We start from the raw sequence: 20,305 nt of genomic DNA, 5'->3' as shown, positions 1-20,305 counted from the left end.
ACAAAATTTCTGTGTGTTTTACCATTGAAAGTATATTCCTAACAGCTGTATCCTCTATGATTTGATGAGTGTGGGACCTCTCTGGCTAAATTGCTAGTACTAAGGAATGGAGAGATTTACCACCTGGTTGTCCACTTACTCCTTCACTGCACACAGAGTTTTCTTGGAAGAATTTTCTTGAGCTACTGCAAGTGGGTGAAAAACAGTATATCCATTTAGAGTAACACAAAACAGAGGTCCTGTTATCCTTGGGTTCATTTAGAGCTTGATTATATTTCTGTCCTCTTCCAAGGTGGTGCATTTCTTTGGCTGAATTGCAGTTGCTCACACCAGGACTGGATCTGCCTCCCAATACTCAATGTGGGAGTTGAGTTGAACTGAATTTTAAAAATTGAGGACAGCACATAAAAAGCCATGCTGCAGGAAAATTTAGATGCAGTATTAGAAGTTGAAAAGGGGAGGGGAACAGTGCTTTTCCCCACACTCCCCCTTAGTGATTTTCTTTTGAAAACCTAACTTGGGTGGAACAGATCTGTAACAGTTAGGTTCTTATATTCATGATTTTTCCTCCTGAGTTTTCCAAAAGGTATGTTTGGATTCAGTCAGAGTGTCGTATCCCTGCCTGTCTCGCACATGGGTTTAGAAGCAAACAGGAATATCTCTTTCATCAGGAACTGGATTTCTCCCAAATGGAGCACCCACCCAAGTGCAGCTGGCTGGGTGGGAGGGAGCAGTTTGCATTTTTAATACCAAAAGTGACATACTGAAAGAAAATTCCTGCCAGTATATAACACTTATGAGTCAAACCCTGATGCTGGATGGATTTTTTTTTTTTTTTTGTCCCACTGTCCCTTGCACAAGCAGAAAGCTTTTCAGAGGAGGAACACCTGCGGATTCTGTGCTGGCATGCAATCCTTGATTCTGAACAGAATTATCTTTCTGCTCTGAGCCCACGTGTTGTGATGGGATTTTGATGTCTTCCTTCTTCTCAAGCCATGTTCAGCCTTCTCTGGTGCGTTTAAAAACGCAAGCAATTTTCTTTAAAGGTCTAATCCTTCTGTTAAGTGCCTGCCCTCTCTGTTGTTAGGAGTGCAAGCCAAGCTGGGTGAAGGATGTACTGTACCTGGGAATTACATGTCTGTCAGGAAGATTCCTCTCATGCTTCTGAGTGAAGGAGCATGGGGGTCAGGAATTTAAAAGAGATGAGCTATTGAGTTCCTTTCTGTGCCTGTAAGTGATTATGCAATTTTATTGCATGACTGAAGTGTGTGATATTTCTGTTGCTGACAGGGAAGGCCGCTCTAATGCTCACATTAAAGGAGATTACCAAAGAATCGGAGATGTTATGCTAAAGAACATTCAGAGTATGAAGGTAAGAATCATCCTGTAACTATTAAGCTTTGACACGGATTGGAATTATTGTGCTTTTCATTTTCATATGATAGTGCCTCTTGTGCTGGTTTTTGTCAGTTGTAATCAAGGCTTATGCTATAAGTTTCCTTTGATGAAGTAGCAAGCGTTCAGTGAGCCCTGAGATTTCAGAATTGCAAGCTGATTTTAAATTGTCCAGCCCCTTTCCTCAGTCTACTCTCCAAATGTAGGAACAGTGAACACAAAAGTTCAAGAACATTTAATTTCCAGTTCTTTTTTCTTTCAAATAAGAAGGCAAAACATTGGAATTTGTATGGCTGAAGAGAGTGTTCAGACCCCGAGTGAACCTATCTGTGCATGCAAATATAAGTGTTAAGATATTGCAGGACTAGTGACCATAACATGGATATTGATTTGATTTGGGAAACATTTGTGCACTGTGGTGCCAAGTTAGGTGAAAGGTTTTGAATAAATGCGAATAATTGCCTTTGATCCCTTTAAAGCTAAAAGCAAAAATACGTGTATGAACTGTAAATCTAGGTGTAGTGTTCAGCAGACTTTGCATCTGTTCTTAGTCTGGCCGGAGGAGTATTTTTGATGCTCTGTGTTACTGAACAGCTTGGAAGGTAGGTGCAGGAGCCTGTGAAAACCCTACAGACCTTTACAGTATGGATGGATAACACACAGGTCTCCTTGTTATAATGTAGCTATGCATCCAGACCAGTGCCTGGCAAAACACGGCACTGCACCTTCAGCATGTGGATCTCAAAGTGCTTTCAAATCTGTCTGATAAATCTTTCCTCAGTGATTGCCACTTCAGCATTCTGCAGTTAGTGAATGGAGCCGCCTTGAGTCCTTGGCTGGAGGAAAGGGCAGTTTAGTCTTTACAGCTCTCCTGAGACATTAGTACTAGGCTTACGTTTCAGAAGGACAGAGAGATGCAGAGAAGTTAAGTGACGTGCAAGTGATTATACAGCAAATCAGAAAAATAGAACATCGAAATCTTAATTTACAGTCCCCAACAGAGACAGCTGTGTCACCAATAAGGCAGCCTTACTCCTTCTGCAGTGTCCTTAGCAGGAACTGCTTTTTCCCCTCAAGACATAATTCAGATGCATTAGAAGAAACACATAGGGGACTTCTCTACCTCCATCCTTGCTCTCAAGAAGTATGCACCTTTTCACAAACAGTTTTTGAAATCACAGAGAGCTTCTGACAGATTCTGCTTCTGCTCTTGGTATCTTGCAACATTAAATTGTCTGTCCTTCACTGTCTGCAAGTCTAAAGCACTAGTGGCGCTAGTCTAAAGGCAGTGCACAGTCCTCACTGTAACTTAGACCTGTTGACGTGCTTTCACCTTTGCCATTCTCCCTTTCCCATTAGAGCATTTTCTTCATTTGCTTTGAGATCCACCACCACTGATAAGCACAGATATGTAGAGGAAAGAGGCAAAATCCAGTTTGACTTAAAGAACTGCACAGGAAACAATGAAGTTAGTTAAAACTCTGTATAGTTATCATGAGACTTCTTAAGAGACCTGAAAACTGACACTCCATGTTTAACTAACATAGGAAAGAAGTTAAGAGCATGTAATTAGTGGGCAGCCTCTGTAGTAGTCCAGAGGGTCTGCTGTGTCTTTGCCTGAGTTAAATGCTTGTAAAATGAATATGCAGTGTATGAAGTGGCTTGACTGTCGGGAAGGTGTGTTTCTGGTAAAGACATAACATAATCACAGTAGAGAGGGACTTGATTGAAAATGTGTCAAAAAGCACAAGCTTTAGATTAAGACAAACTGTCTTCTCAAGTCCATTCAACATATGCATTTAATTTCTTTTTGTTGCTGGTTAATATTCTACCAGGTACTGGGAGACTTTATTTGGCTGCCCAGAGAAGCTCTGTGCATCCTGAAGAACCAGTTTACCTTCTGCAAAACACAAAGCCCCTGTGTTAATTGTTCGAAAAAGTACTGCTGAATTGTTTTAAATGTGACTCACAAATGTCTGTGATACTGAGACCTAAATGAAGTTACGTATTTCATGCAAACTTCATTCACTTGTTGGTGCCTGACTCCCCTGCTGCCAGTGGGATCATCTTGGAGACTGCACTAGGGAGAAGAGGACGTAATCTAAGGATGAAGAACTCTAGCACACCCATTTCTGTCAGACAGCTCCTCTATTTTTTGCATTTGTTTGGATTCCCAGGAGATGCAAATTCTCATTAATAATGGGAGCAGAAGCTCCGTTTGCCTGCATCTTAGTTGCCCAAAAGCACCTAAGGGAATGGGGTGTAACTAAACCCCTTCATCCTCCTAGAAAATCCCATTTCGTTTCCTAGCTCTGCAATCGCATTGTCTAGCTCTCTCACTGTTGCACCTACTTGCTTGAGCTGTGTTCATGTTATCTTGCCTTTGGACTTCTCACTGATATCAGGCTTAGTTTTGTTTACTCATGTACTTTCGTTTTACAGGGAATGCAGAGGGGGTGGGAGTGTGTACTTCAAACAAGTAATGTCATTTCTCCTTTTCAAGTGAATATCAGAGCCATTGTGTTGTACAGTGATTTTGTTTGGATTTTTTTACTGGAATAGGTTTGGGCTGAGTCATGTCTCACAGTGATTACTAATAGCTCTACCCTGTGCTCTTTCTTTGTGCCTATAAGCAATTGACAATTCACCTGTGGAAGCACAATGAGATTTTAATTGAGTTGGAGAATGGGATCAAGAACTCTCGCAAGCTGGAGACCTTTTGCAGGGATTTTGAGCTACAGAAAGTCTGCTACTTGCCTCTCAATACCTTCCTTCTCAGACCTTTACACAGGCTTATGCACTACAAGCAGATAATGGAGAGGCTTTGCAAACACTATCCACCAAGCCACATAGACTTCAGGGATTCAAGAGGTAAGTAGGAGAAAAGACACCAATTCCTGGATCTGGAGAACGGCTTCCAACTCCACTAGAGGTGTGTGGATGGGCAAAAAATAAATCTTTTTTTAAGCCTACATTGAAAGAGGATTGAGTTGCAAAATCCAGCACTCAGAAGACCAGAAATGGTAGGATTAAGGTTGCTCTTGTATACACATTATGCCACAGTCTGGACAAGTACTTGAAAGAGAAATCTGCTGGGGGTTATTAAACAAACAGAAATTACATGCAGTTCGGGAAGTGGCTTGAACTGAAAACAGTTGGGAGGTTGGGAGAGAGCACAGGGAAAATACCGTATGTGCTTGTCTTGTTCCTAGATTTCCCTAGAGATCCACTAGGAACATGGAATATTGGCCCAGGTGAACCCTTGGCCTGACCCAGTATGGTGGCTGCTGTTCTTATATCTTTAAGTGTTACTTGTCTTTTTTTCCAGGCATATAGTTTGCTTTATTACCATTTCCATGATTTGTTTCAGGAACTCAAAGCTGCCAATGTGTTGTTTTTTCCAAATGTGAAGAAATTTTTCTCCTGTAGTCTGAACTCACTGCCTGCTATTTCTTTCTGATGATTTGTTTTCCTCCTTTCTTACCCCTGTCCCCCACCCCCGTTGTAAGCTGTCTACATAGATAACTCTGTTATCTACACTGTTATCACTCAGTGCAGATCCACGGAAGGACCAGGGCAGGGAGCAATGCTCAGCATGACTGCTCCTGGCTGCAAGGTGTTAGCTGAGTTAGTTGGCCAAGTTTCCTTAGTTGCCATGCGATGAGACCCACAGCAGGCAATGCACAAAATGCGGAGGGAACTTGACCTGTAGGAATAGGAAATGCCACAGAGGTCTGTGGCACTGAAGTGCTGCGTGACACAGATGTTTGCCTAAATGTAGCTACTACCCATTCAGGTGTATCAAGGTTGGTGCTCACATACATGATGGCACAGGGAGCCAGTCCATGAGCTGCTCCCCCTGAAAAGATCGAAGCGATTTTCAGCTTAGTTCTCTGAGTGGACTTACTGCATTGTTGGCACATCAAAGACAAGATGCAGGAAGTAGATTGGCAGCAGCCTGCACTTGATTTGGCTTCTGCGGCTGCAGAGTGGGAATTTGTAGTGCCTGCTTCCTCCTGTATCCCACCTGATCCTTCTTCACCTGGCAAAAATCTCCTTTAACAATGGAGATTTCCCTTAGGAAAATCACTCCCAGGTGTTAGGTCACCCATTGTTGGTAGTGTCTTCAGAGAGAATGAAGTAGAACCATGATGCAACTCAGCGACATGGAGCCCTTTTAGTTGTTCTCATTGCTGGGTCTGAGGGCATACCCCAAGATTACTGTGTTTACCATCTGAAGTGACACAATACATGACACTGCCATTTTCTGGTGTTTTCAAATATGGACCTGACCCAGGGTGCTGCAGGCAGGGGTAGAAATGCTTTTTTTTTTTTTTTCCCAAGCATAGAGAAGATCCCTAGATTAATTGGAGATGTAGGAAATTAAGTCCTCTAGGAGAACCCAGTCACTGGTGCTCTGGATTGACCCAAGTATTCCTACAATGTTCCTGTGGCTAAAATAGAGCAAACTTTTGGTTGAAATAGACTGTCTCTTCATTACAACATTCCACCCTCTCCCCTCCACTCCATAAGATGATGTCCAGAGTTTGTGCGGTTTTTAGTCTGCCTGAGTAGCTTTACACTGTGAAGGAGAAGGGTAACACAAGAAGGGTGGTGTTAATGAGCAGGGTGCTGCAGACAAAAGCTGTCTTTCTTTTCGAACATTCTTGTAAATTTTTAATAAGTGTTTTATGGTTTTGTCCATCTAGCTGCTTTGGCTGAGATTTCTGAGATGGTGGCTCAGCTCCATGGCAATATGATAAAGATGGAGAATTTCCAGAAGCTGCATGAACTCAAGAAAGACTTGATAGGCATCGACAATCTGGTGATCCCAGGAAGGGTAAGTAGCAGAGTTGTAATCAAGGTCCGATACAATTCCAAAGCATTAGGTATGTTTTAGAAACCTGTTTATTAGGAGCAACTGTGAAATTGCCTTTCCTCAAAGGACCTTTCCTCAAACCTTTTTCTGTCACCAAAAACTATCAAATGTAAACATAATAATACCATAGAAAACGGCGGCCTTTAAAGCAGGAAGAGGCAATCATCTTTATTACCTTTTTACTGATTTTATTAGGTTTATCTTATGTATAGATTTGGACGATTGTAGGCAATTCCAAACATCTATTATAACAGAAGCGGTAAAAATGTAATATTTATCACAGAGTTCAGAGCTTGAGCAGTTTCCTCATTTCTTGCTGCCCTTAATTTTTTTTTTTTTCCAACCCTTGATGCTAGAGCATGGCAGATTAAAGGAAAGAAAGACATTTGTGCTGGAGGACCTTCAGCTTTTTCACAATGCTTAGCTTTAAAACTCACAGCTCTGGGGACGAGCAGTCTCTTTGGTCTACATGTAACATAAGGCAATAATTTTTGAGACAGTGTTGCCTTAAGTAAACACTTAATTGTGTTATAAAAATATCAAAATTCTTTCTTACTTGTCATGCTTTTTTAAAAATGAAGGCTTATTTCAGAATAAATGAACGTCAGTGTAATATTTGTAGCCTTTTTTACTTTTCTAGGTGCACATATCTGTGCATGAAAACTTGAGGGGGGAAAAAAAAAAGATTAAAAAAAAGATGAGTTTTGCATTGAACTGCAAATACAGCAGCACTTGAACTTTCCCTGCAGCCCATCCGTCCAGCCCAGATGTGCTCTTGCAGGATGGCCGGGCTACTGCTCAGCAAGAGCCACAGCCCCAGGTCTGCTTGCCACGCCATGTCTGTGTCTAGTGCCACAGTGCGGTCATGGCAGAGAGGCAGCTTGCTGAGCTCTCTAGGGTCTAGTTCATTTAACGATTCAAACATTGAGAAAAAGGGGTTTGAAGATGATGTGACACTGGGAAGGTGGGGCCGAGCACACCTATTTCTGGATTTGTGTCTGTTTCCCACTCCCTCACTTTGCCTCTTCCCTGTCTCCCAAGCAGCTGCCATGGTTCATGCCTCCTTCCAGTGATCCACAGAGCTCTCACTTCCTTGGCAAGCCCCTCGGGACATTCCACAGCCCGTGCATCTCTCTATTACATGAAATTAAATGCTGTCATTGAGTGTTTCTGCTTCTCTATTCTATTTAAAGACAGAGCAGCCAGCCTTCCTGTCGTAGGAAGTTCAAGAAAAGGCACACGGTGGGTAGAGGTTGTTTGCCTGCCAAGGCAAAAAGCATTGGCCACGCTCTGACACGTGCCCACAGTGCTGCTGCTCCCAGCCCTTTGGCTGCTCTTCTGCCTCTGAATGAAGTCCCTGCCCCAGTGCAGACTAGGCTGGGAGGCAAATGCCACTGTCACCCATGGCTGGGGGTACCCAAAGGTGTCTGAACTCCACATCTCAGAGGAGAACTCTCATGTTAGGCCCATGATTCAGTGGTCTTAAAGGAGGCTGTAGGTAACTGTCCTCTTCACGTTGTCCCAGACCAGGGTCTCTGCTGCCACCGAGCTGCTTCCTGTGTTGGACGGTAAAACATCCCGTGGTAACTCAGTTGTGCTTGCAGATTGCAATGACTCACAGCTCTTGATTCGTGTGTTCATGCAGCACTTGCCGTGGTGGTGCTAAGCCTGCCAGTGGCTATTAGGTGGTACCGTATAAATAGTAGTTATGATTAATAGTCTTTGGTGGCTGACAACAGCTTCCAGTGGCCTCTCTGGTAACATGAGCCTACCGTGATACAGGGACAACCACCTCTAGCCACTTTTTCCACCCCTTAGCCCCTGCAATGCAGATGGGGCGGGACTGAACACATCACAGCAATCCAAAGGCTACTGGAGTGTCTCTCTGAACAGATTAATCTTACACAGCCAGTTTATTCCTAAACTGCAGGTGATTCGATTGCTTTATATGTATTTTACTTTCACAATTATGAGTAGAATAACCACAGGAAGACTGTAATAAATAAATATAAACCTTTTGGCAGAAGCTGAAGGTAGTGACTGAGAAATTATATTTTCATGCATTTCAGATAAGTGGAAGGGTGAGTTACAGTATAGTTCACAGTAAGCCCAGGAAATCCAGCGTTTTGAAAGTTTCAGATGTGCTACTTTTCCTGTAATTCCATCCCTAAACATTTTTAAACATTTTACATAAACTTATTTAATAAAATAAAGGAAAAAAAAAAGCCTTGGTGACTGATAGTCAAGTCAATCCTATGACCAAGTAGTCACATTTATGCTTGCATAATAAAAAATTGTCATCATTTTTGCAGAAGATCCATATTTGTTTTTTATTTGTTTCCCACAGGAGTTTATTAGACTGGGCAGTCTTAGTAAGTTGTCTGGAAAAGGTTTACAGCAACGGATGTTCTTTCTGGTAAGCAAGATGACAGTTTTTCTTTATATAATGAAACACAACTGTAGGCAACTATTAGACATACTGTTAGACTTGAATTGTGAATTACAGTAAGTGTTTTTAAACAGCCTTATTTAAGTTAACACAATACATCCCTTATGTAGCTGGTTAAGAATGTATGTTTCTGTCCACACCCGATAGTCTCTTTGTAACTGCTTCTTACAAAGATAAAACTATTTATTTTTATATGACATGGTGAACATAATGATAAAATAATACCTCCTAGCACACTGCCTTAAATAAAAGCAGAGCCGTCATAAAATGAAAAGTGGCGCCAGGGTTAGTGATCATGTCCAGAGAAGAAGATAAAGAGTAACTCCTGGTGATACAAACACTAATCCACATAATGCTCTCAGGACACGTTACAGAAGCAAGTTTCTCCACAAACCATCCAGTTTCAGCCCATGAGTGCCCAGCATGTTGACGGACCTGCCTTTACCTGGAGATACATTTTGTAGCTCTTGCACCAGGAAAGGTTATTTCCTCCCACCATCACTCGCAGCATTGTCAGGTTACAGTGATCCCACTTGGTCTCCGATCCACAGGAGCTGACCAGATGGTTCCTCCTCCCTTTTCTTCCCAGCCAGCTGACTTGCTCCCAAGCTCCTCATCCTGCTGCTGCTGAGCCCTTGGTGCTGGGACACTGGGGTGCCTGGCAGAGCGGATAGTCCAGAGTTACAGGGAAAAACATTAAAGAGTCAGTGCAGTGTGGCAGATAAATACTTCATTGGCTTGTATGCAAAAAGTGAAGACAGTGGATGTGTAGAAAAGCTTGTGCTAGGTTTTATGAGATGTTTGACATTTAATCTTTCAAATGAGCCAAAGATAAACCCACTAAATCTACCTGGGTAGGACTATCCTCTGCCTTTAAATGCGCTAAAGAGGAAGCCTAATGAATATGGTGCTTATTTTCTTGCATACCACAATGCTTGTTACCAGATGATGCCTCGATATTATACCGGTATAAAACATGAAAAAGTTGAGACTAGACTCTCAAGTCAATTGCTCATGCTGTCAAAGTCATCTTTGGTCTGTCTCAAGCACCAGAATCTTTTTGGAGGTAAAATCCCAGGTCAGTATTCTGGGACTCCGAATACATGTATAATCATTGGCAAAATTAAATCCCCCTCTAGTGGCTGATCCACATAGCTTCGTGAATAATTGCCACTGGATTGTAGACGCCTGTGGTGAGAGCTTGTTTCACACCACAGAGTATGATTTCCTTGATGCAGCTGTCTGGTTTGAGAAAAACCTCCTTTGACCCAGGTGGCACAGTGAATATGCCATTCATTTTATAGCAGGGGGTCATTTGACATGCTTTTGACAACTGCTGTTACATGCAGGAAGCTCCACAAATTGAGATACTCAGTCTCTTCACCTTGATATTTCTAACCTAAAGCTGTCTACCTTAAAACAGGTCTCCCAGCTTCCTTCTGAATATGGGGAGTAATAGTTAGCCACTTACTTTGTAAGAGTTAAGTTGGACACACCTCTCTCAGGCTTGCTTATCTTCCCACCAAATCAGAAGAAAATACTGGTAAAACACACTTACCTTCCATAGCTTCAAAGTGTGGCAGAGTGTGAAACGTACTGCTTGGTTTCACTGCTGTTGTGGCTTGTTAGTTCTGACCCAGAGATCACAAAGGGAAAGCATCGGAAGATATCTGGTGGAAAATTGTGGAAACATGCCTGAGACTAGCTGGGAAGGAAGGCAGGGAAAATAACAGGTGCCAATACTAGGTCCTGGGATATTGTGGAAGCCAGTGTTTTGCATTCATGCATTAGGGCTGCCATATAAACAGCTAGTACTGGCTAGCTTTCCCATATTTACCATTCTGATTTTTTTTATTTCCTACATACATCCATCATTTTAATAATGCTTATTCTTGCTTTTTAGTTTAACGACATCTTGTTGTACACAAGTAGAGGCCTGACAGCCTCAAATCAGTTTAAAGTCCATGGGCATCTTCCACTGTATGGCATGACAGTAAGTATTGTGAGAGCTTAAGGGATTCAAGCTTAAATGGCCGTTTGTGGTCCCTTCTTAATTGCTTGATGAATTTCTGCTGGACTGAAAGCAGCAGCAAAGGGCTGTTCTCTGGTTCAGGGAAGTTGTGGTTACATTCTGCAGTGCCTGACGGGGCTGTGTTGGGTTTGGCATGTGTTCATGCAGCCCTCTACACAGAGGTGATTATATAGCAAAAGGAGGGGGGAGAGAAAGGCATTTTGGGGGGTGGCTTCCTCATAATGCAAACTTCTTGTGAGATGGGTTCTTTATTTTTTTAAACCATAAATTTAACTGTGATTCTTACAAGTAATTCATCACCAATTGCTTACAGACACACTGTGCAAGGCAAGTAAACAGTAGCAACAATCTAATTTCTATAAAAAAACATTTCCTAATATTTTCAGCTCTGCATCTTAAAGCCGAAGTAGTGGGAAACAGGCAGCAATATGTCATTTGGAGCTCTCGTTGCAATTCTTCTGGAAAACAGACAACTCAAGCCAATAGCACCTAGTTACCCCTTCTTTTATGATTTCAAAAATATTTTTGCTAGTTTCAAAACTCTTTCATTCCTCCTGTTATTTTCATTGGAACTTTTCATGGGTTTGTATCTATTCGGTACTGTTTTCCTGAGAATTGAGTTAGGTAATCACTACCACAGTAACTGAATTTCTCTAAACACTTGCGAGGCTTCAAGTTTTATCTAGCGTTTCTAGGAATCTATTCAATTATTGCTGTCCATTTGGCATGGACTTGTTCACAGCAGAACTGTTATGTTGCAGTGTCCAGAGCACTCCCAGCCTTTAACATATCCTTTTGTATGATGAATCACTCTTCTGATAAAAATACCACTATTTTCTTTTTTTTTTTTTGACACAAAACAGACAAAGCCATGCTTTTGAGATTATTGCAGAACTACCTTAATGTTTTTCCAACTTGCAAACCACCATTTTTTTTCTCAATACCTAGCTCAAAATCGTTGTTTGTGAACATTTCTCTTAGTTTTTTTTCCCCCAGTGGTAAGAGCTTGTTCAGTTCACTGTTTCACCTTACGAAATACATACTTCCTGCAATCTGACTGCATTTGGGCTTTTATCTCTCAGATAGAAGAAAGTGAAGAGGAATGGGGAGTGCCTCATTGTCTAACCCTACGAGGTCAACACCAGTCCATTGTTGTTGCTGCAAGGTAATTCATTGGAGTCAACATACACATGTAAACTCTATTTCTCTGCAGCTTTCACAGTGGGACATGTAGAAAAGCAGAGAGGTATCATTTTATTGGATTAAATGGTTATTTTTGATTCACTCCTAAAACAATTTCAAAGGTATATTCTTTTGTGAAAGTCACTTGTAAAAAAAAAAAAAAAATGACTGGGACAGAAGACAGTGGCAATTGTGCAAGTCAGAACCAAAACTAAGTTATTAGGAAAAAAAACCTAACATCTTGTGCCTGAATTTATTTATTTAAATTAAAAGTAAGCTCAACTTGTGACTATTTCTTAGAGTTTGCTTTCAGCCTGTATGAAAGTGAATAAAACCTGAATTTTCATTGTTAGTACCCGTGCTGAAATGGACAAATGGACTGAGGATGTTCAGATGGCAATAGACCTGGCAGAGAAGAGCAGCGGCCCTGCCCCAGAGTTACTGGCTAGCAGCCCACCTGACAATAGTAAGTAAATGCTAGAGAGTAGGTTTTATTCACTTTCATTAGTATGATTGGTGATTGCTTCTAAGCAAAGTGGTGAAAAATGCTGGCCACAGGTCAAACTGATACATTTGAAGTTGATTTATATATATATTCTTTTATATATGTGCCATTTTAATGTTCTTGTTGATGTTAGCAGAAAGTTTTCACTGAGTTGAGAAGTGACTTAAGCATAATGATTCCAGGAACTATTTAACAAGATTTCTGGGCAGTGCCTGTCCTTGGAAGGTATTAAAAGCACCAAAACAGCACAGTAGTTAGTCTTTGATTCTAACACTTGCAGAAACACGTAAAAAAAAAAAAATCTACTTAACATCTGCACAAAATTATTTCAAAAAGTGTGTTTTAAAATTAGTTCACGATATTGTGGACAGAATTGATTTGTTTAATTTTTCCAATTATATATGTTGTTGCATAGAGGAAGAAAGATGCTTTTTCCCTGCATTTCATAGAGTCTCCTGATGAAACTACTGTAGACCAGGAATCTGAGGACGACCTCAGTGCATCCCGCACCTCACTCGAACGTCAGTCACCACACCGTGGCAACACTACGGTGCACGTCTGCTGGCACAGAAATACCAGTGTTTCAATGATCGACTTTAGTATTGCTGTGGAGGTATCTGCCTCAGAACGATCTGAACTGCAGCTCCAGACTCGCTCTTGAATGACAATTTCCTTTTTGCTCCTCCTTAATAAGTGCACTAGTCCATTGTCTCCTCCTGGGGAAGTTTCACCTATTAAACTGACTCCCGTATCCTCAAATGCTGGCCTAAACCATCAGTTCAAGAAACAAGTATCCACTCCCTTAGTGCACCTTTGTACAATCACTTAGAGCAGTAATTTTCATAGAAGTAACTGTCCAAAAAAAGGCTGATGCCCTTTAAAATTTAAAGCAGGTCAAACTGTCTTAATGCTTTCAGTTACAGAGGCATTAAGTCATTGCTTGAGCTGAAAGGATATTGTCTTTAGCTGCTGCAGCCAGAGTTTCAATTATGTGTATTACTAACGTACTTTCTTTACCTAGCCATCTTTTCTGGAACCTTGTCTCATTGCTCAGTCTCATCTGCTTTTTCTTTATTTGCGTTTTCCACCTCAAAATGAAAATCCTTTTTTCCCCCCCTGATCACAGCTAAGCCAATTTGATACACATTCCTTAATTCTGTACTCAACAGATGAGATGCAGACATTGACCTTTCAAAGATTAAAATGAAAGACTCCTAGTTCAGTGTAGGTTTTAGGACGAGGTGGTAAGCCTGTGCAGGTGTTCTTCCTTCACCCAAGAGAGTCTCCAGGGAACTCCAAGTATGTTATCACAGTCCTCATGAAATGGAAATTTATGCTCAATGACAATGGTAAAAGGAACCTTAAAGCTGAGTCAACCTGCACTCACGAGGCAGCCCTCAGACACCAGGCCACCGTTGCTCTAGAGGAGATGTACTGATGCAGAACGTAGAGATGTGAGGACAGACTGTATTCATAGTTTGTGTAACTGCCTCTGTTTTTAAACAGAAAGTGAGTTTGTCATATTTCAGCAACAAAGAAAATTATTCTTTACTAGAAAACGCTGACTGTAGAGCCTGTCTACATGCAGGTGGATTTTCTGCTCTTTATACCCTATATCCTGCAAGGGAGGAATAGTTCAGCACAGAACAAGGTCTTGTATTTTTCCCTAAAATAGAGGGCTTCTTATAAATAGATATAAAACTTAAACCAGTGACTAATTCTAATGATTAAAACAGTTAGGCAAATCTTTTGGTCTGAGATCAGTGCTCATCATTCCTTACTTTTGTTCCTCCCCCTGCCTCAAACGAATGCAAACAAAGCAGTGAAGACCAAACACACCCTGGAGACATACGTTGTTCTGTGAAAACATCTTCAGCTCCACTGCTGTTCCATGTGTGGCAGGTTACGCTCATGCTCACATCATTCTGTTGGTGCCTCTCACTTCAGCATTATCGTTTATTTTCTTTGTGTCTCTCCCTCCTTTCTGTCTCTCTCGTGGTAGAAGATCCTCTCTCTGTCAGTGACTGTACTTCCCTACCTGCTGGACTGATCAGTGATCAGCGGCCTGTTTCCATTTCATATGTCTGCTGGTACCGAATGCAAAGCCTGTCCTTTTATGATATCCTCCAGAGTAATGAGGTAACAGAAAATTAAGGACTACACCTGTAACTTAGGGCAAGGAGGCAGCAGTCCAGATATCAGAGAATGGGATGATTTAAAGCAAAGGCCTTAATGTATATCCAAGACTGGTGAAAACAGTACATTTTCAAGAATATTTCATTTGAGGTAGATATATCAGGACCACCAGACTTTGACTATTAATCTGTAAAGCTTAAGTTATTAGCTTCTGCATTATATAAAGACAATGATGTAAACAGCTATTTTCATCCAGGTGAGAGCCCTTACAGGCAACAAGGAATGGAAAGTAATTAATAATTCACTGAGATCTGCCCTTCGTTTGCGAGGCGCAATGATACTGGACTTTACATCTTCACTATGTGAAGAGCAGTTTCTTCAGCCAGCCGTTAAATACTTGTACTTGGCTATGGCTTCCTCCTCCTTTTTGTTAAAATACCCCAAAATACAGCTACGAATAAGGTTAACAGTCCTGCTTTTGAAATCTGAAAAGTTACCATGTGAACTCACTGGGTACTGAGAGCTCAATCTCTATCTGCAATTTTAAAGTATGTCATAATTTTCCTTTACATCACAAATCCATGTCAGACTTTCTGTTTCCATTATTCTATTTAAGTATCATTTGAAGAGAAAAAAGACAGACTAGGATAACAAGACCGATGTTTAGTAATATATTACTGAAAGCCACCGCAATTTAAAAAAAAAGCAGCGTAGTAGCTTGAAATTTTTGGAAGTACCCAGCTACAAACAAAAAAATGTTACATTAAGTAAGTACTACTTAGTAGTAGAAAAATGCAAAAGAAAAATACATCCATTCAGCCAAAACTTTGTCACATACAAGGTCACATACAACCAAATAAAAGCAGATAATTTTTCTTACAATAATTAAACTGCAGGTACCTTTCACTGTTTTATTTGGCTACTTTTGATCTGTTTCAGAACCAGCTGTCTGGAAATCTCCTAAGAAAATTCAAAAACAGCAACGGGTGGCAGAAGCTTTGGGTGGTGTTCACCAACTTCTGTATGTTCTTCTATAAATCGCACCAGGTAACAGACTGCACGTGTGTGTGTGTGGCTGGAGAAGAACTTTTGGGTTTTCAAAGCAGTAGCAGAGAGAAAAGCAAACATTGGTCAGGGATGCTGTAGGCAAAAGAAGCAGCTGCACTGGTCATGGCTACCCAGCCTTTACCATCTCTGGAACATGGAGCAGAGACTGTTCTCTATCTGTTTACTTGTCGGTTGAAGAACACCTGCTTGTTTCCTGAAACTTTGAACGCTGACAGTGCATACTATCCGTAAAAAGTACAACAGATATCCCCACTGCTCAGAAATTGTGGTGCGAGTTTAAGCAAGTTTCCCCTTGTACAAATTCTGAGATTATTACAATTAAAAACTTAATACTGATTTAGAAATTTGCTTAAGTCAAACAAGAGAGAACAGTGGCCAGTGATTAATCCAGCTGAGCAAACATCATGCTGCAGAAGAAGGGTTTCCTGTCTAGAATCTGAATCTTTGTGTTCGAGCAGTGCATAAGTACAAAATAATCCCAGTTGCTACATTGTACTTTCATTGCTATAGAAATCCTTAACAACAGAGTTTCTACACTAAAAAAAAAAAGAATGAATTGTAGGATATTCTACACATACACAGCATAACAAAATTACTTGTTCATACATGTCTGACTAAGTAAAAGGACTTGAGCCATGTGTGCGGCAGGGTGGCCGGTACATTTCTAAAGGAGTAGGTGTTTGCAAGGCTAGGATGAACGCAGGTGGTGCCCTGCTGACACTAAGTGATGGAGCTTTATGTTCGTCAGTTTGAAAAGTAGTGGAAGTCCAAGATTTCAGACAACTTTCTTAGGAGGAAATACCGATAGGATCAGCCTGCAGCAGATCCTTCTGAGAAGGATCCAGAAAGATGGGCAAGCTGAAACTACCAGACAATTAAGTTCATTGCAACTGTATAAAGCTGGTATTTTTTTCCATGTGCATGTGGAAACGTGATGATGACCTTTAAATGAGTGTGTATCTGTCTTCAATCTTACTTTCATGCTCTCTTTACTTCAGGGCATTTGATCTCACAGCATTTTCCAACATTTCTTTTCAGGACAATCATCCTTTAGCCAGCCTTCCTTTATTGGGATATTCACTTACCATTCCTTCGGAATCTGAAAACATTCACAAAGATTATGTGTTCAAGCTACATTTCAAATCCCACGTGTACTACTTCAGGGCTGAAAGTGAATACACATTTGAAAGGTAAGTCAGTCTTCTGTGAGAGGGAATTTTGTAAAATTCCAGGAGTTTCTTCCAAAGTTAGTAGATGCAAAGTTCAGTAAATGGATTCAGTAATACAGGCAAGTAGTTCAACACAACTAGAGAAAGAACCCTTTAAAATTTTAAAAGAAATTTTAAACCTGGTAATTCTAGAACCAAGTGGTTGTTTTTGATAATGCAGTAGCTGTGAGAGTAATCACTACACAACCTGTGTTATGTACAGGAATTATCCAGTCAAAATTGATCAGGCTGGCTGCCCGGGGACCTCTATGCTTCAGACTTCAGGAAGCATGTAAACAGATCACAGGACTTTTCAGTAGCTCTTCAGAATAACTTCAGTCCCTCTAGTCCCACTGGATGGAAAATCCACACCTGAAATAAAATCCCAATTTTTCACAGAAGCAGCTGTTCTTACTATATATTTATACCACTTCAGCATGTGATTTTTACACCTCCCACAGAATTTCAGATACACAGAGAGCTAGGACACAGGCACTGCTCCTCCTAAATTGTGGTTTGAGGTGGTTGATACTGGGAACTAATTTAGCTCTTTCACATGAAGCATTAACATGTCAAAAATCTTAATGTCCTCTCTTATAGAAGAAAGCTATTATTAAGTTTTAGCCATGTCAGTCTAAAACTATAAATAAAGACAAGTTGTGGGAAAGAGGTAATTAAATAAATGAGTAGAATAGGAAAACACACAAAAGCCTTTTCTCAGTTCTAGGTAAGAGAAGTAGGAACTGCAGCTAAATTACATTTTTTCACTCTAGAATTAAGAGCGGTTGGTCTCAACTGCTCATCACTTGGACCATCCAGAAGTGAAAAAGATTTGGTGTCTGCAGAACAAGTAAAACTGCTACTTAAGCTCATGAATTTTGGGTCCCGTCAACCCTGTTTATCCTCTCTAAACCTCCTTACATATATGCATTTGGCAGTCATTGGTATCTAGAGCTTCTTGACTTCGGCTAGACTTAGAAGTAGCAAGCAAGATGCTCCCGTAGGCACTGAAGATAAAACTGTGTTCAACTAACAGCGCAAACTGTACCTTTCAAAAAATCTTTCCTTGAGGAATTGACGGTTCTTTTGTTTGTGTGTCTCCTCGTGCCTCCTCACAGATGGATGGAAGTGATCCGAAGTGCCACCAGCTCTGCCTCACGCACTCGAGCTCTGAGTCATAAAGAGCCTCACGCCTATTGACGGCTGAACAAGCCGCTGTGTTGATTGTCCAGCAGCTGCTGATTTTCTAGAGGACATTTGAAACTCTTTTTCTCCCTCCAAGTTTAGTAAAACTTACACTTTGGTAAAAGAATAAAAAATAAGTATGGTTTTGCAGAAACTTTTACCATTCCTCAGCAAAACTGTTTAAGTTCTCCATATGTTCAGACTAGCTTACCATCATCCCAGTGGCTGCAGTTCGTTCCATGTCTTGTATTTTGTCAATCTGTGCTGTTTTTAGCTTGTGCCAGTATTAAAATATTGTCCTTATTAGAGTGCCAAATGCCAAAAGACATTTTGTTGCCTCAAAGATTGCACCTAAAAAAAAAAACCCGACTTCACAATCTGAAAACTTTCTCCTCTGAGGCAAACACTATTTCTTCTCTTTTCATAAAAATATATTATTTTTTTTTACCATGTTAATCTGTAGACTGCTGGATTTTTAAATGTAGATGGACTTTCACAGTATAGAATATAATTATATATACAGCAAGCAGTCTAACAGGAATGAGGTAACTTTCAGATTTCATTTTTTTTCCCAGTCTTTCTACATTTAATCGCAAGGAATTACTAATTTTCTATCTTTAACAAGGAAACAGTTTACAGCTCATTCTCCTTTCCCTTTGGGGTTACAAATCCATGTGGTATAATAAATAAAGTATAGGATTCTTATCTAACCATTTTCTTGGTGCAAGTTGACCAAATTGTTCATCTGTTGGCTTTGAAAAGTGAATACTACTTGCAAGATGAAAAATTTTTAAAATAATCCAGTGCAATATTATTTGGGCTGTTAATGTACTGTGAATGGTATGTACAAGAAGAAATTAAAGGCTGTGGTGACATTCTGCTGTTTGTTTTACAAGCCTGAAAGAAAACCTGTACGCTATTATGAGAACCGCAGCTATTTGATCGATTTGTAGACTGTTCCGGTAACTAGCATGGACTCAATTGCTGTAAGTGGGGGGTACTACCGAAGCCCCAGGTTTTCATCCTGCCTGCTGCACATCCAAGCATGACTTTCAGTTTGTTGTTGGAATTTCAGTCTCTCCCTCTCCCCTGGTGCTCAGTGTACAACCAGCGGCAGAAACACCCATTTCGTATACCTGGCTTGAACATTCATTAACACTGAATTTTGTATAAGCTGTTGGCCTGCTCAGAAGGGTGACAGCACTGTCTACTATGCTTAGATGCTTTTCCTTATGTTTTAAGAATCACTTCATCACAAGCGTGATGTAAGACTTCCATTAACAGAAGTTCAACAAGCTGGAAATGCATCTATCACCACTACAGGCCTTTGAGGAAACACAGCGCTAGGCAGAGGGGGCCTGAGTATAGATACGGGAAATGAAGCTGGGACAGTTCTACCCTGATGTTTTCTTCCTCTAGCTATTTGCTCTGTTAATGGCTTAACCTATGTGCAATGTATAAATCAGCTTGCAGCTTTGCTCACAACAAAAGGGAATAAAATACCTCACAATACTATCATACATATTCCTGGTTCAAGACAGTAAAGCCACCTTTCTCTCCCCTCCCACCCTGAGCACAGGTACATGTGTAGCTCTGACCAAGACAAAGATGGGCTCCTGACCCCTTAGGACAAGCAGGAGTCCCCATGGCCAAACCTGAGCCACCCTGACAAAGGGAAACAAACAAGTACTTCCACGTGCTGCCTGCAGCTGCGTGGAGACCTTCAGACCCTGGGCAGGTAACTTGTTGCAGTTGCTCTTTTCCTTAGCTATTTCCCAGGAAGAGCGGTACAGATAGAATAATAATCACATCTACCCTACAGCATCGCCTCTGTTTATGACATGATGAAGGACAGACATGATGAAGGTGGAAAAGGCTGAAGACCTCTTTCCCAGGTGCAAGTCCCATGGGCTTGTCCAGTCCAAGCCTGTGACCCAGCTCTGTAGGGCCAAAGGACGTGAACTCAACAACCTCAGTGAACCGATACCGTACAGGAGCGAGTGTGCTTCAAGACTGACCAGGAATGTGAACAATGATCCATATAGTCAGGAAAAGGGAAAATAGACAGCATAGATTAACAACAACTCCACAGCAGGCTCCAGGCCTGGAAAAACAAGGCTGAAGAAGCAATAGCCCATGATGTTGCTGTGGAGTACAGCGAAGGGCTGCAGACCTTATTCCCCCAAATTATTACTGAGCTATAAAATAACACCTGCAAAGCCTTACAAGCTTGGTCCCTACATCTGTCCTTTACAACTGTTACCTA

General features: G+C 41.0%; 1 protein-coding gene across 6 annotated transcripts in view; it reads left to right on the top strand.

The window, feature by feature from the left end:
* The window catches only part of FARP1 (FERM, ARH/RhoGEF and pleckstrin domain protein 1), a 210,992-nt gene extending 192,075 nt beyond the window's left edge, over positions 1-18,917 (top strand). For 4 of the 6 annotated variants that reach the window (XM_074815420.1, XM_074815419.1, XM_074815418.1 and 1 more), the window contains exons 17-27: positions 1,291-1,372; positions 4,029-4,266; positions 6,105-6,235; positions 8,622-8,690; positions 10,627-10,716; positions 11,838-11,920; positions 12,291-12,403; positions 12,892-13,055; positions 15,518-15,625; positions 16,685-16,836; positions 17,973-18,917. In XM_074815420.1, the coding sequence (XP_074671521.1) occupies positions 1,291-1,372; positions 4,029-4,266; positions 6,105-6,235; positions 8,622-8,690; positions 10,627-10,716; positions 11,838-11,920; positions 12,291-12,403; positions 12,892-13,055; positions 15,518-15,625; positions 16,685-16,836; positions 17,973-18,054 (1,312 nt within the window). In that variant the 3' untranslated portion in view covers positions 18,055-18,917. Of the gene's footprint in view, positions 1-1,290; positions 1,373-4,028; positions 4,267-6,104; positions 6,236-8,621; positions 8,691-10,626; positions 10,717-11,837; positions 11,921-12,290; positions 12,404-12,891; positions 13,056-14,444; positions 14,582-15,517; positions 15,626-16,684; positions 16,837-17,972 lie in introns of all 6 variants that reach the window. The other 2 variants (XM_074815422.1, XM_074815421.1) reach the window with 2 other exon arrangements.
* The last annotated feature ends 1,388 nt before the right edge of the window (positions 18,918-20,305 follow it).

Source organism: Strix aluco, chromosome 2, assembly GCF_031877795.1.
Source record: "Strix aluco isolate bStrAlu1 chromosome 2, bStrAlu1.hap1, whole genome shotgun sequence".
NCBI lineage: Eukaryota > Metazoa > Chordata > Aves > Strigiformes > Strigidae > Strix > Strix aluco.
This window is presented reverse-complemented; position numbering and strand designations above follow the sequence as displayed.